The sequence below is a fragment of the Crinia signifera genome, chromosome 5, assembly GCF_055691185.1.
Source record: "Crinia signifera chromosome 5, ASM5569118v1, whole genome shotgun sequence".
NCBI classification, from domain to species: Eukaryota; Metazoa; Chordata; class Amphibia; order Anura; family Myobatrachidae; genus Crinia; species Crinia signifera.
Window position 1 is genome coordinate 226,032,826 of NC_139221.1, and position 15,717 is coordinate 226,048,542.

At 41.4% G+C, this 15,717-nt stretch overlaps 1 protein-coding gene across 1 annotated transcript in view; it reads right to left on the bottom strand.

The window, feature by feature from the left end:
• ACAD11 (acyl-CoA dehydrogenase family member 11) overlaps positions 1-15,634 on the bottom strand; it is a 110,219-nt gene extending 94,585 nt beyond the window's left edge. The window contains 4 exon segments of the mRNA XM_083188582.1: positions 7,858-7,983; positions 12,247-12,346; positions 15,378-15,463; positions 15,465-15,634. Coding sequence (XP_083044708.1) covers positions 7,858-7,983; positions 12,247-12,346; positions 15,378-15,463; positions 15,465-15,518 — 366 coding nt within the window. The 5' untranslated portion in view covers positions 15,519-15,634.
• Positions 15,635-15,717: the final 83 nt, after the last annotated feature.

Here is a 15,717-nt window from a genome sequence, read left to right on the forward strand (position 1 = left end):
TGAAATTGTGTACACAGCCTAAGGGGGGTTATTCTAGTTCACTCCTTCTGGCAAATTCCTTCTTAGATGGACAAAACCATGTGCACTGCAGTTGGACAGATGTAACTTGTGCAAAGAGAATTAGATTTGGGTGAGTTATTTGTTTCTGTGCAGGGTAAATACTGACTGCTTTATTTTTACACTGCAATAGATCTCACTTTGAAGTAAAACCCCACCCAAATCTGATTCTCTCTGCACAAGTTACATCTGCCCCACCTGCAGTGCACATGGTTTTGTCCATCTAAGAAGGAATTTGCCAGGGGGCGTGGCTTGGAGCTCGGAGAGGAAGGAAGCATGGCCACGGAGCTCCGTGCTGAAGCCTGTTAAAACACCTTATCCCGGCTGACCTCTTTGAGTCTCCTGCCTCCTTGAAACACCGTACGCCCTCCCGGTGTGTAGGGAACTGCTAAGAGACGTCACCGCTTCACCGGGCTGCCAGAACGATACCCCGATAGCTGCGGCCTGGCTCCGACCTGAGACCTCAGAAGCCGCCACTCCCCGCACTCACACCCGGTGGTGCTGGACCATCGCTGGAATCGGGTGAGGAATTAGAGTGGATGGTTTCCCTGAATTCCGGCTACAAACAGGGTATGAAGTGCTAAAGGAGAAGTGAACACCCTGATTCAGGCTTGTGACGCAGCTTCAATTACATCCCCAGCGCCATCTTGAAGGGTGAGAAACCATACAGCACAACTTGCATTTACTAACTGGCACCCGTTTTAAATATTATACAAAGCTCTGTGGGATCCATACCACTACAATTTATGGACACCTGTACACACTATTGATACAGAAATAAGGCTGACTGTACATACAGTGCCTTTGTACTTTTTCTGCAGTCAAATACTGCTTGCTATACTGGACTGTTATTAAAGACACTACATACTGGACGGCCATAATCCTCACTAGAAAAAGTGAGTAATTCTATCTGGCTGTATGCCTGATTTTCCACTACTTTATACAGACTTATATTAACACTTTTGTTTACCGGCACTGAAATACCAGTGAGGATATGAGACATTACAATATGTCAATATATATTGTGGACTTCCTTGTCGCTATGAAAAAACAGATCTCCTATCCTATGGGTGCGCTTGGGAAACACAGGTGACTCGCCTAAGTCTATGTAAAATCTTTTCTGGTCCTTTCAATCTATAAAAAAAAAAAAAAGTGTATATGTATGCATATGTATGTGTGTGGATAGATGCATACATATTGATATATACCTGTGGGCCTTGAGTGCATCTAATATCAGTATCAACGATGCCATACATGTATGTGTGATATGGGAAGACTTGCTCAGTCTTGCCCTTGATATAAAACCTCGAATGTTAAAATAAAGCATAGTGTGCTCCTGACAGGACGAGGCAGATATTATCTACTTGTGCACCGCATTTGATTTCAGCATTATAAAACACCAAGCTGTCGGGTCACAGTAGAAAGAGATCAAGATCACCTCGCAGAGCCTCCCAGAAGATGGATAAGTTTCTGGGCGCCGCTTCAGCAACTAAAACTGCCCCTCAACCACAACGTCAGGGTCAGGAAAAACTACAAGGAGATCATAATACAATACCGCAGGGAGAGGACCCAGCAGGAACTCCAGCTTCAAAGAAACCAAATCCCAGACAATTCATTGGACTCATCAGGTACCTTTGAAAATGCCTCTTTAACCTATACAGATTTAGTATCTGCAATACACTCCGTAATGTCTCCTTTATTGCAAAAAGCAGTTACAGAAATATCCGACAGAATAACATCCCTTTCCGTCGGAATGACAGAAGCTGAGACTCATATAAGTACCAACACTGACAACACTGTCACTTTACAATCAGCTGTTCAAACATTGCAACAGGATAATAGAAAGCTTAACGAAGCTCTAGTCAATATGGAAAATAGACAGAGACGCAATAATCTTCGGATAGCAGGTCTCCCGGAGTCCCTAAAAGGTCCAGCTCCGGAACACTTCGCACACAACACCCTGCCTAAGTTGCTACACATTGAATCTGCATGTGCGGATATCGTTATAGAACGAACACATAGATTGGGACGCTACCAAACCCAAACACAGGAGAGGCCTAGAGTGGTTATTATGAGGGTATTAAACTACCTCCATAAACAAGCTATATGGACTGCTTCGCGCAAAATTAACCCCATTGTCTGGGAAAAGAATAACATCAGGGTTTTTCAAGATTTGTCATTAGAAGTTTCCAAAGCAAGAAGATCATTCAACAATGTTTGTGCCACTCTAATGAAAGACAAACGCAAATTTTATGTGATGTATCCAGCTCGGCTTCGAATGTTCACCGCGACAGGCTTCAAAGATTTTGACAACCCTAGAGCAGCGGAGGAGTTTCTAGCAAAGTCTACACCCGCACATTCTTCTGAAGATATTTCTGACTTAATCCCCCCGTGAAGAGGTTTTATGCTGCCTAATTGGATCATAACTGAGGTTTTTTACTTCTGCGAATCTTCGGATCTTAAGTATTGCTACTAATTTTATACCCTCTGTTGTAGTATTCATGCTAAGGTTTACAATCGTTAAAGTGTATTTAGTAATAGGTTCAGTGGAGCCTAAAAAGCTCATTTACTACAAAATGGTTTCCTAAAGTTAATACTAAGCTAATGGAGACGTTAACTGGTACATTCTCTAATGTTTAATTACAGGAGGTCCGAGTTAAATAATGTCTAGCAGGCTTTATCTTTATCTTTTTTCTTTTATTATGTGTTGTCTGGTCTACCCCTTTCCCTTGTGTTTTTCCCCTAACCCCAGCTTTAAATATTATCAGCTGTCAGAAATGTATCATACTTATTCCAATAGATGTCTTTATGTATAGGCTCTTTGAACGTCAGAGGTGTCCACACTCCTGCTAAGCGTCGTAAAATCTTAATGTATCTGAAAAAACAAAACAGTGAAATAGCATGTCTACAGGAGACACACCTAATGCCTCCAGAAATTAAACATGCTTGGCTGGAAAGTCATAGGCTCAGCATCGCTTAATACAAAATCTTGTGGAGTTGTTACCCTGGCAAGGAAGAGCTTAGACATACAGATTGAATCAGATATGTCATCCTTCGTACTAATATTAATGGTAAAATATTTACAATATGCAATTTATACGCCCCTACACCGTATAGAAAATCCTTTTTTGTGAACCTGCTCTCCAAGCTGCATGTGTGTGAATTGTCTAATATGATCTTATGTGGTGATTTTTAATTTGGTTGTCTCAAATCTTATGGATAGAACCCCAGTTCAAAAACGCCAATCCACACTTCCAAAGATAGGGTTCACTCTGTGAGGAGTGTGGTGGATGTTCACACAACCTAATGACTTGATTTATTCCCTGATCTATACAGGGTAGAGTGGGCCCCAGAAAATATTTTTATCAGATGAGGGGGTGCTGTTCCCTACAGCATTGGAATATACATTTTGAGGCAAAGAGAGAAAAGCGCTGTCTGGGGGAACGCACTGAAAACTTTAAAATATAACCTTTATTACTTTTTGTTTTAATATTCCCTATGTCAAAAATAGGGGGAACAAACATAAACAGCTGAAATTTTTAGAGGTTAAAATCACATACAGTACATACACAGATACATATAGTGTGTTTAAAGAAAGAAATGTTTGTGTTTAAAAATTTACACAGATATCTGTCACAGAAAAATGTCTATTTTATGTAGCCCTAAGAAAGAATGAATTTGCTACTAATGATTTTTTACTCTGATATTGCAACCTGTTGTCGCTATGTTACAGTTTGTAATATATTACTGTTTAGCCTCTTGACACAGGGCACAGTGGTAGGATTGTTGTTGTTACATTACTATAGGTAGGTTGTTACCTTACTATACAGTGAATTCAAGGCTTTATAATCCTATTTCACATAGTTGTACAGTCTATTGGTGCCCTATTGTGGTCAGTTCTAATATGCACAAGCAATCCCAGTTAGTGGGGCACATTTAATTCCGTGAATGGAGATATGTGGCATCTGTGAAAGCCTTCTCCTAATCCAGATACACTGTATCACTGAAGTGTGCTCATACTATGCACCATCTGTGTAAATTTTTAAACACAAACATTTCTTTCTTTAAACACACTATATGTATCTGTGTATGTACTGTATGTGATTTTAACCTCAAAAAATTTCAGCTGTTTATGTTTGTTCCCCCTATTTTTGACATAGGGAATATTAAAACAAAAATTAATAAAGGTTATATTTTAAAGTTTTCAGTGCACTTCCAAAAGATAAATGTTTCCTATACCATGGACTCCTTAAATATGATAGATGTATGGCGTGCGTTGAACCCTACTGACAGGGAATATACCTGTTTGTCTCTAACCCATTCCACCTGGTCGAGAATTGATTACATTTTATTAGCTGAGTCTATGCTAACTAAACTTGTTTCTACCCAAATATCCCCTCCTGTAATATCTGACCATGGCCTCGTATCAATGATTTTGAATATAGGGCAAAAAACAACAGGTAGACCATTGTGGTGTTTCCCATCCCATTTAACCCAGTCACAGGAACTCAGAGATAGACTTTTTCAAGTTTGGAATAATTACAGCCTGGAAAACGACAGCAGTACATGCTCTAACCCAGCTATATATTGGCAGGCAGCAAAATCCGTAATGCTTGGAGAACTTATAGCATTCATGGCTAGACTTAAACGACGACAACAGTCATCAGATCTAGACTTACAATCTAAACTAACAACTGCTTTTCAGACATTCAAACTTAACCCGACTCCTTGTAACAAAAAAGAGTATAAACTAGCTAAGATGCATTTTGATGAACATTTACAAATTCAAGGGGATCGCTATTTATTTAATATAGATGCCAAATTTGATACATTTGGGAATAAGGTTGGTAAGCTCTTAACAAATTTACTGAGAGGGCCAAGATCTTCAAATAACATCCATCCCTTAAAAAAAGCGGATGGAACCTTGGCAGAATCAGACACTCAGATATTGAACGAAATGCAAAGTTTCTATGAAACTAACTGGAGTAACACGCCAAGGATGCCCCCTATCCCCACTTTTGTTTGATATAGCGATTGAACCGCTAGCAGTGGCAATTAGGTCTTTTCCCGATATTCAGGGAATAAGGATTGGTGAAGAACACCTAAAGATAGCACTTTTCGGGGATGATACTTTAATTTTTATTTCCAACCCCTCACTCAGTGTTCCAGCTATTTTAAACTTAGTTGATTCGTTTGGTAATATTTCCGGATATAAAATAAACCTATCTAAATCAGAACTTCTGCCATTGGGTACTTATAATATAGATACTTTAAAATCATTAAATATTCCTTTTGCTATAACTTCTTCACACTTCAAGTACCTTGGTATTAAAATTGCTGCCGACTTAACAAAAATATACAACCTAAATTTCTCACAGGTTATCTCAGATATTTTCATAAAATTAGACTCATGGAGTGAAATGCCGTTGTCTTTGTTGGGTCGTATGGCAGTGATACAATCGATAATATTCCCAAAGCTTCTTTATTGTTTTGCAAATGCTCCCATTGGCGTTGAAAAAAGGCGATATTTTAAAGGTAGAAGCTATTTTTTCAAAGTTTCTATGGTGCAAAAAACGTCCTAGGATTGCCAAATTTAAATTAAAGTCTCCAAAAGATGAAGGCGGACTGGGCTACCCTGATATCCAAGCCTATACTTCAGCTATATTTTTTAGATATATTAGCGATTGGCTGTTGAATACCTATCTATACCGGCCAAAATTTAGACAGAGCTATTTGCTCTCCTTATGCCCCGGCAGCTCTAGTTCAATCCGTGAGGACAGACATTCCACCAAATATGAGATCCCATATATTATTTAAGGACACATATGCGGTTTGGATTAAAACAAACAAAATGCTTCATAGAGATATTCGGTATTCTTATTTCATACCATTTTGGGGTAACCCCTCTTTTATACCCTCTTTGGAAAATCCCTGGTTCAAGGAATGGAGAGACAAAGGTCTTGACACCTCCTATAAAGTGTTTGATCCTGGAGGCGGCGTATCTTCTTTTCAAACCTTAGTAGATAAATATACACTGCCAAATAATAATAGATTTATGGGTACTTATGTAATATCTGGGCCGTTTTTCTTATGAGACCACGCTTCGGGCACGGTGGCTCGCTGCGCTCGCCACACTATATAAAATCAACTCCATGCGTAGTTGGATAGAAGGGGTATGAAAAAATGGGGTGCATTTAACATGGGAGCCCAGATAATACATAAGTACCGATTTATGTATTTTCAAATCCGACATTTTTTACAGAAACAAAATATGATGGGCTCTCTGCCTATTCTAATGCGCTTATTATCCAAAGTAAATACAATTGACTTGTTACTGGTGTATTTACTATCACATTGTATAAACTAAAATATTTGTATAGACTCCTGATAACGAAAAAACAATCGACCCAAAATCAATGGGAGTCATTGGTCAATAGATGGAGGATTGATATTCCTTCTATAAGAAACTTAGAAGATATTATTAAACTACAAACTATTTCAAGGAAATCTCTGACATCAATGTATTACCAAGAAGTCGATGTTCGAACAATCCATAGAGCATATATCACTTCATACCGCAGACAGTTTATGGCAGAGGATGAACATGGATACTGTTTAAAATGTGGAACAACTAAAGCTGACTTCGCCCATTCTATGTGGGATTGTTATATTAATATATGTTAATTTGACCTGTGACCTGGCGGCGCTCATGGGATTAAACTTTTATTCTTGGCCTATGGAAGGGGTGGAAAAATGTTCAGTACCCCTGTTGATAACTATACTTACCTTGGCAAGAAAGTGTATACTTCTACACTGGACTAAAAAATCTGCTCCATTATTATTAATGGTAAAACTAAAATGACTGCAAATAGTATATTATGAATGGAAATATGCTCGATTAGACCCCCACAAGGGGACACACACTTTCCAACGTAAATGGTGCCTATTTCTTAATACTCTTGATGATACCACTAGAGAACATTTCTCTAAAAATGTACACATTATTGACTGAGTAGTCTACCCCTATGAGCGCCGTTGAGGTCTAGTTATTCTTTTTGGACATCATCTTCAATGCAGATGATTTATGACACTGATAAAAATAAAAACTGAAAGCAATATTACAATCAAAGCTGGCTATAGTTCCTCCCCATCCCTTCCCTTCTATCCTCGGTGCGTCTTTGTCATTGTTAATATGTCTTATATATCTGGTTTGTAAGTAACATATTCAAAACTAATAGGTTACAACACATTGCAACATAGTGGCAAAACCTTTTATGCCTAGGAATTATAAAAATTAGATCCTATGAATGTTAAAAATTTAGTTCATCAATCTTTTATGCAATCTCACTAGATACCGGTTTAGTGTATACCCGTTGTGTATTTCTTTTTGAATCACTTGAAAAGAATCATACAATGTCTTTCTGGTATGAGCAATGATGTTGTCAAATGTTTGTTTACTGTAAAATGATTGTTTATTGACAAAAACTTCAATAAAAATTATATAAAAAAAAAAAAAAGGAATTTGCCAGGAGTGAACTAGAATAACCCCTAAGTTTGCCTTGAAAGTTCCAAGCAGATTATTATATAAATCTACACAATATATGAACTTGCATAATATTGCTGACAATAATAATAATAATAATAATAATAATAATAATAACACCTATTGTATAGACAGAAAAAAAGAAGTACGGTATACAATACAATGTTATGTGAGGAATTAATGTCGGAGTTTAGAAGTGAAAGAATTTTCTTTTCCTATTTTTAGTATAAAGTATTTTCATGTATTAACAAATATACCTGCACATGCATCATCACATAGAATTCCGTTCCAATGACAGTCACATCTGTGCAGTATAGTAAGGGTTTTGGCACAGGGAATCCAGCAGTAAATAATGCCTTCTGCACTTCATATTCTCGCTCAATCTAAAAAAAAAAATATATTATATATATAATTTGAAAGATTCATACACTGAAACTAGCACACTTTATTATTTAATTATATTTTTATTTATTATATTATTCTAAAAAATAATTTCAAAATCACAAATGAGGGCTATATATATATATATATATATATATATATATATATATATATATATATATATATATATATATATATATATATATATATATCACTAATTACAAGCCTGTAAAAATAACAGCTTAGGGGTGGGTATTCAATCTGGGGTTCTGACTGTTGGAACGCCCCGACAATCGGAAACCCAGGCCATTTTCGTTCTGTTCGACAGCAACTCGACAGTCGGAATTCAATTTTCCGACTGTCGAGTGTGGGAAAGTCTGAGGATTGTCAAAAAGCGTTCAAGAACTCGACAATCCAAGGCCATTTCTGACAAAACATAGAGACATAGGCCCTTATTCAGATCTGATTGCAGTACAAATTTGTTTGGAAAATGGGCAAAACCATGTGCACTGAAGGTGGGGCAGATGTAACATGTGCAGAGAGAGTTAAATTTGGGTGGGGTGTGTTGAAAATGAAATCTAAATTGCAGTGTAAACATAATGCAACCAGTATTTACCCTGCACAGAAACAAAATAACTCACACAAATCTAACTCTCTCTATACATGTTAACATCTGCCCCACCTGCAGTGCACATGGTTTTGCCCATTTTCCAAACAAGTTTGTACTGCGATCAGATCTGAATAAGGGCCATAGAGGGAACAGAAATATATGAAGGGCGGTATTCAATGTCGGGTGCTACAGGGGAAATAGCGACCGCCGCATATTCAAGGCTGCCATTTCTGACAGCATTGAAGGCAGATTTCAACAGTCAAATCCGTTTTGTTGGAAACGCCCATGGATTGTAAAATTCATGGCCATTTCTCGACAATCCACGGCCGTTTTCACTGACATGCCCTTTTCGATACTAGACAGGAAGAACCTGTCAAGAATCTGTCAAGCTGGGCAAAAACGGCCCGGGATTCCGAATGTTAGGATGTTCGACAGTCAGAATATCAAATTGAAGACCGCTCTAAGTCTACAAAACAGTCTTTTTTTTTAGAAAGATAAAGCCAGACTTGGTTATTGTTTATTATATTATCAGTCCTTTAATAGCTGCACATGTTATTCACTAATATGAATCTAGAATAAAGATAGTATGGCAGTGCTAGAAGGCTCTGTAATGTGTAAAGTCTCCAATGTCATATAAAAGGATTAATAAAAGTTTACTAACTTCTAATGGTGTCTCTTAGGGAGGCCTTATACACGGAGCGATCTGTGCTCCACCTGTCTGATGGGGTCAACTTGACGAGTTGTGGGCAGGCTCATACTATTGGCCAATACTATGCCAAAACTTCATATAATAAATATTTTAAGGAAAAAAAACAATGTTTTAATGGCACCTGCTATCCTGTTTCTATGTTGTATTACTAAGGGTCACATTTACTAAGATGGGAGTACTATTTCACATGGGATGTTTCTGTGGGCAACCAATCCCAATCTACTTCTTATTTATTTAGCACCTTTTAGAAGATAATAGATAGTATCTCATTGGTTGCCTAGCAACATCCCATCTGAAATAGAACTTCTACAGTATCTTAGTAAATTTCCCCCTATGTCTCAGCTACTGTAGGTAGCACATCCCATTATGAGTAGCTACGGTGTGCAGACCAGGCCCCCTCCCCTTGAATACATACTGTTACCTTGTTATTTTTATTTAAGAAAATGCTCAAATAATACTTATAAGATATATTGCACCATGAATGAAGGGTCAATACCTTTGATAAGGAGCAAGGAGATAAGAGGTTTTTTTTTTTACTGGGAGTATACAAAGAATGACTCTCAGACCGGCTGCAATCTTCAATACTTCCAAGATCCTTCAAGCATAGTGAATGATTAACAATATTGAGCGATTACATACTTGTTATTAGTTTTATATTAGTAGGTAGGCGTATAATCTTGTATAACCTTGCATAACCTTGCATAACAACCCTCCCGATTTCCGGGACGCTCTCGGCCATTCCGGGTCTCCCTCCAGGACTCCCGGAAAGGGAGGCAACCCTCCCGGAAAGCTGTCTGACTCCCAGGAACCTGCCCTCTCGATGCGCCCACTTTGGACACACCCACAAGGTAGTCTGACTCTGCCCCCACCAGCCCCTTTTCCCCACCCCCTGCCTCACTGAGATGGCTGCCTTCTCCTGGAAAATGCATCCAGCAAGTAGGCAAGTATGTATAACATTTGTTAGTTATAATTCTTGTCTCTCAACCACCTCCCTCCCTTTATGATGTTCCTCACTTGTATTTCTATAAGCACCAATAAGACTGCCATATACAAACTTATTGCTAACTTAATCCTTTTCATTTTTTTACCCTTCTCAGGGGCAAACACAGAAATTGTATGGGGGGTTTCCCCTCCCCAGCCCTTAGTGACAGTACCCCCTCCACAACCCTCAGTGGCAGTCCCCCCTCCCCAGCCCTCAGTGGCAGTCCCCCCTCCCCAGCCCTCAGTGACAGTCCCCCCTCCCCAGCCCTCAGTGGCAGTCCCCCCTCCCCAGCCCCCAGTGACAGTCCCCCCTCCCCAGCCCTCAGTGAAAGTCCCCCCTTCCCAGCCCTCAGTGACCGTACTCCCTCCCCAGCTCTCAGTGACAGTTTCCCCTCCCCAGCCCTCAGTGGCAGTCCCCCCTTCCCAGCCCTCAGTGGCAGTCCCCCCTTCCCAGCCCTCAGTGACCGTACTCCCTCCCCAGCTCTCAGTGACAGTTCCCCCTCCCCAGCCCTCAGTGGCAGTCTCCCCTCCCCAGCCCTCAGTGACAGTCCCCCCTCCCCAGCCCTCAGTGAAAGTCCCCCCCTTCCCAGCCCTCAGTGACCGTACTCCCTCCCCAGCTCTCAGTGACAGTTCCCCCTCCCCAGCCCTCAGTGGCAGTCCCCCCTCCCCAGCCCTCAGTGACAGTTCCCCCTCCCCAGCCCTCAGTGACAGTCCCCCCTCCCCAGCCCTCAGTAAAAGTCCCCCCTTCCCAGCCCTCAGTGACCGTACTCCCTCCCCAGCTCTCAGTGACAGTTCCCCCTCCCCAGCCCTCAGTGGCAGTCTCCCCTCCTCAGTGAAAGTCCCCCTTCCCAGCCCGCAGTGGCAGTCCCACCTCCCCAGCCCTCAGTGGCAGCCCCACCTCCCCAGCCCTCAGTGGCGGCAACACCCATCTCCTCTTCAGCAGCAGCCCTCCCCAGCAGCTCACCTTACCCTCAGTGTCCTGACATGGTTTGCTGGACACCCACTGCTCCGTGCGTGGTTCCGGCATCCACATGATGATGGAATAGTAGATGATCAGGGTGTTCGTTCACCCTTCACCCGGTGTCGCTCCCTTAGTGGCACTGACTGTTCTTGCCGGCTTTCTCCCTCTCCCTCCTGCCGGGGCATTGCAGCGGCACCAGCATTTCCCCTTCTCCCCTGTAAGCATTGCACGGTGGCTGCACAGCAGGTTTGGGGGTTGGGGAGGGACCAAGTGGACTCTCACTGCTCCGCATCAGGTGCTTCTGTTATTAGATATAAAAGCCACCTGAAGCAGAAGCGCTAATAGCTGAGCGGCCGACAGTAGCCGGGCAGCTCTGATCGCGGGTAGCCCGCGATCAGAGCATTGTAGATATAGAGACGTATGCCTCTCCAAAAAAACTATTTGGTCCATCAGGGGGGTTTCCGGGTAATCGGAGACCCCCCTGCGTGCGCCACTGCTTCTTTTAGTTCTGTTAGTACCAATTTTTATAGAGGATGTTCTTTATTACTGTGCATTGTATTCCCTATTACTATGCTTTTTTTATGTTCCCTGGACTTAAGTGAATATGGGATAAATTTACTAAAGTAGTAGTAGTAGTAGTAGTACGTTTATTTATAAGGCGCCACAAGCTCCTAAAAATGAAAATAAGTCATGTTGTCCATAGCAACCATCAGATTCTGTATTTCTACGATGCAACAGAGAAATCATAAATATAATCTGATTGGTTGTTATGGGCAACATCACCTCTTTTCATTTTTAGAACCTTTGTAAATGTACCCTTATGTTTATTTTCAATTGGTTTCTATTGCGCTATATCAACATTTGAACATTTTGTAGCAAATTCTTATTATTATTCAAAGAAACTCAGTTGATCATATATTCTTCTATGTCTGTACAATGATATATACTGTAGTACTCATGAGCATTCACTTTTTGATAAATGAGATAAAGACAATAAACGTTACCCGGTGTGCTCCAGGCAGCAGTTGGCCATGTGGTTTCTTCCTGAGTACAAATTTATTCGGACCCTTCTGTAGAAAAAACGTAGGGTTGGACTGTCCTGATCTACAAAAATAATAATGTAATTTAATAACTTATGGCATTAGATGTATATAAATGTTCACTATACTGTCAGGATATCACACATCACTTAAACACAATCCAATTTTCTCTTGGAGATATAGATTTGCAAGTAATGCAAAAAAAAGAAGTAACTTTGGAGGTTATTCTGATTCACTCGGAAAGGCACAATCACTCTCTAATGGACAAAACCATATGCACTGCAGGTGGGGCTGATGTAACATGTGCAGAGAGAGTTAGATTTGGGTGGGGGTATACTTCAAACTGATATCTACTGTATATAGCAGTGTAAAAATAAAGCAGCCAGTATTTACCCTGCAACAATAAAACACCCAAATCTAACTCTCTCTGCACATGTTACACCAGCCCCAGCTGCAGTGCAATTTTTTTTCCCGTTAGAGAGTGATTGTGCCTTTCCGAGTGAATCAGAATAACCCCCTTTGTGTCGGGAACAAACCATTTTGCCACGTAAAGGGAGCAAATTCATTCATATCTGTGCAGGGTAAATACTTGCTCCTTTCCATGTAGCTCACATATGTTAAACAGCTTTATTCCATAGTAGCCTACCCTCCCGCATTCTGTGGAAAGCACCTGGATCTGGAAAAAGACTACTGTACTCTGATGCCTCGGAAATTTAAAGGGATCTATTTGATTCCCATCTAGCCCCGTTGGGAACCTGGACTGTGCATGTGTGAGTTTGAGTTTTATGGGGGCTGGGAGAAGATGACATTTGGATGTTGGGATACTGAAGAAGAGTCCGGTTACATTGGAATTGCAGGCAGCTGTGGCAGCATCTTCCAGCGGTGCCAAAGCAGGAAGTGAATCTAGCAGCAGCCGAGCACTGTCCTCTGCTCTCTGGTGAGCTCAGTAATAACCAGAAATGACGCTGTCCATAGTAATGTGCTGAAAAGGGAAAGCAATTCCCATTGCTTTACTTATGGGCCTAATTTAGACCTGATCGCAGGGCAAATTTGTTCTAAAAAATGGGCAAAACCATGTTGCCCTGCAGGTGGGGAAAATGTAACAGATTTGGGTGAGTTATTTTGTTTCTGTGCAGGGTAAATACTGGCTGTTTTTCTTTCACACTGCAATTTAGATTTCAGTTTGAACACAACCCATCCAAATATAACTATCTCTGCACATGTTACATCTGCCCCACCTGCAATGCGCATGGTTTGCCAATTCTGAGAACAAATTTGCCCTGCGATCAAGTCTGAATTAGGTCCTGTGTCCAGTTATAGAAAGAAGTCGTCCCCCCCGTCCCCCCACAGGGAGGGTGTTTTTCCCTGTGACAGGCACATTATCATTCTGTCATTACTCTACTGTTACCCAGGGCACATGCAGGCAAGGTTTCTAATCAATGGCAGCTGCAGGCAGCAGAGGAGTGGAGGGCAGGCTCTGGAGGCTAGGCTGCTGGACTGAGGAAGTGGAGTTGAGAGTAGTGGGACTTAAAGTGGCCATACACAGGTCGGATTTGGCCTGTTTTTCATCCGATTCTGACAGAACGGCCAATATATTGGATGAAAACGGTCCAAACCGGAGGGGTTTGACATCGGATTGGATCCTGGGATCCTATGTGTAACACGTGAGATAAATCGGGATCGAGCCATCAGCGCTACATTGCAGTGCTTTATAGTTTCTGCAATGCATCGCATCCTAATACCCCAGCAGCTTCCCAGGAGTCCTTTTACAATCGATAAATTACATGCGATTTATCGCATGTTAAAAAAAGGCACATCAAGTGCCAATTTGGATGGAGCCCTCCCGGGGAGCTGCTGGTGGAGTTCAAGGGAAAACTTGTCCAACTTGTGCCTCAGACAAGTCAGACCAGTGCAGAAGCAGCTGCAGCCCCTACCAAGAAGTGCAGGGTGGGGATCACACAGCACATATATACAGTACAAGCATGTTATAATGCATGTAATATATGTGCTCGATCGTTCTCCCGGGGATAGACAGCTTAATTTGAATCAGACTCTTATTGGCTGGGGTCGGGCTTAGCACTATAATAGCTTTTGCTGATTCCTGGCCAGCGCTGTAATCCCCAAGGGATCAATCCAGCAGGTATATTACATGTATGTACAGTATATATGTGTTGTGTCATCCCCCCCTGCACTACTTGGTAGTCGCTACAGCTGCCTTTGGAAAAGTGTATGTGCACCAGAAGACCTGATCTTCATCCTGCAAAGCCTCTCACACAGCATGTGGAGCAGCTACAGGGGAATGGTAGAGCTGTCTACATTGGGAAAGAAGGTGCATGCAGGGCTTGTATACTGCCCATCTCTTCTCTGTAATGACATTTCTGTGTCAATACAATGGAATGTATTTGCACTTGCAGGTGGGATTTAAATGGGATTTGTAAGATACTGGTGATGGTACATGCAATGCCAATGATAATATAAATTAGCACATTTTTTTCAACTGCACATCTAAATATCTAGTTAACATGGTGCAAGACCGGTTGCGCTGCACTGACTTTAGAATGTATTGTGCATTCTGGGAGGTGGCTAAACAGACCAACAAACATTCTTATACCCCTTATACCCCCTTTCACATCACAAATGCACCCGGGATTTGGACGTGGGACCATCCCGAGAGCGACCCAACATTTTCAAGATGAAGCTGATGTCATAGGGGGTAGGGCAGAGTAGTGCACATCATTGGGGGGGGGGGGGGGGGGGGGGGGGGGGGGGTGCGGAGCGCTTTGATTTAGAATTACTGTTTAAGTATTAGCTAATCAATTTTTATGTTTCTTGTGTTAGTCTGCATTTGCAAATACCTGTAATGAAGCTATTTTCAAGTAAAGCATTGTCATACATTTTATAACAAGGTTGTGTTGGTGTGCAATCATTTCAGCGTTGCCGTTATATTTAAAAGTAAATATATACAAGTTTGGGTTATCAATCATATCTATTCGTTATCAATAGTGTACGCAAATATCCAGACCTAAAATTGAATCCAGAGTGTCATATAAAAAGACAAGAGCTGAAAGCTTGGGGGAGTTGGTGCCATCTCTCACCTGTATTGCCTGACTGTCAGAGCTGCCGAGGGATAGGAGCTGAAGCCTGGCAGCTGATTTGACAGGTACTCATCTAACTTCTGCTCCGTCAAACCTGTGTTTCTCCCTCACTGCACTGGTGTCTCCCTCCTGTTCCGCCATTTCCCTAGGACAGTATAAGCTGGCTGGCTGGGTATAAAGTCCTTTTTTGTTGTGACTGCACTCATGTGTTTGCACCTTTGACACATTTTCTCCAATTGTCTTCGTTTAGTCTGTAAATAAAGTTTATACAAAATAAAATCTGACAATAACGCCTCCTGTGCTCAGAGGAAGTAGTGTGGTTAGGGATGTGACATCGGCC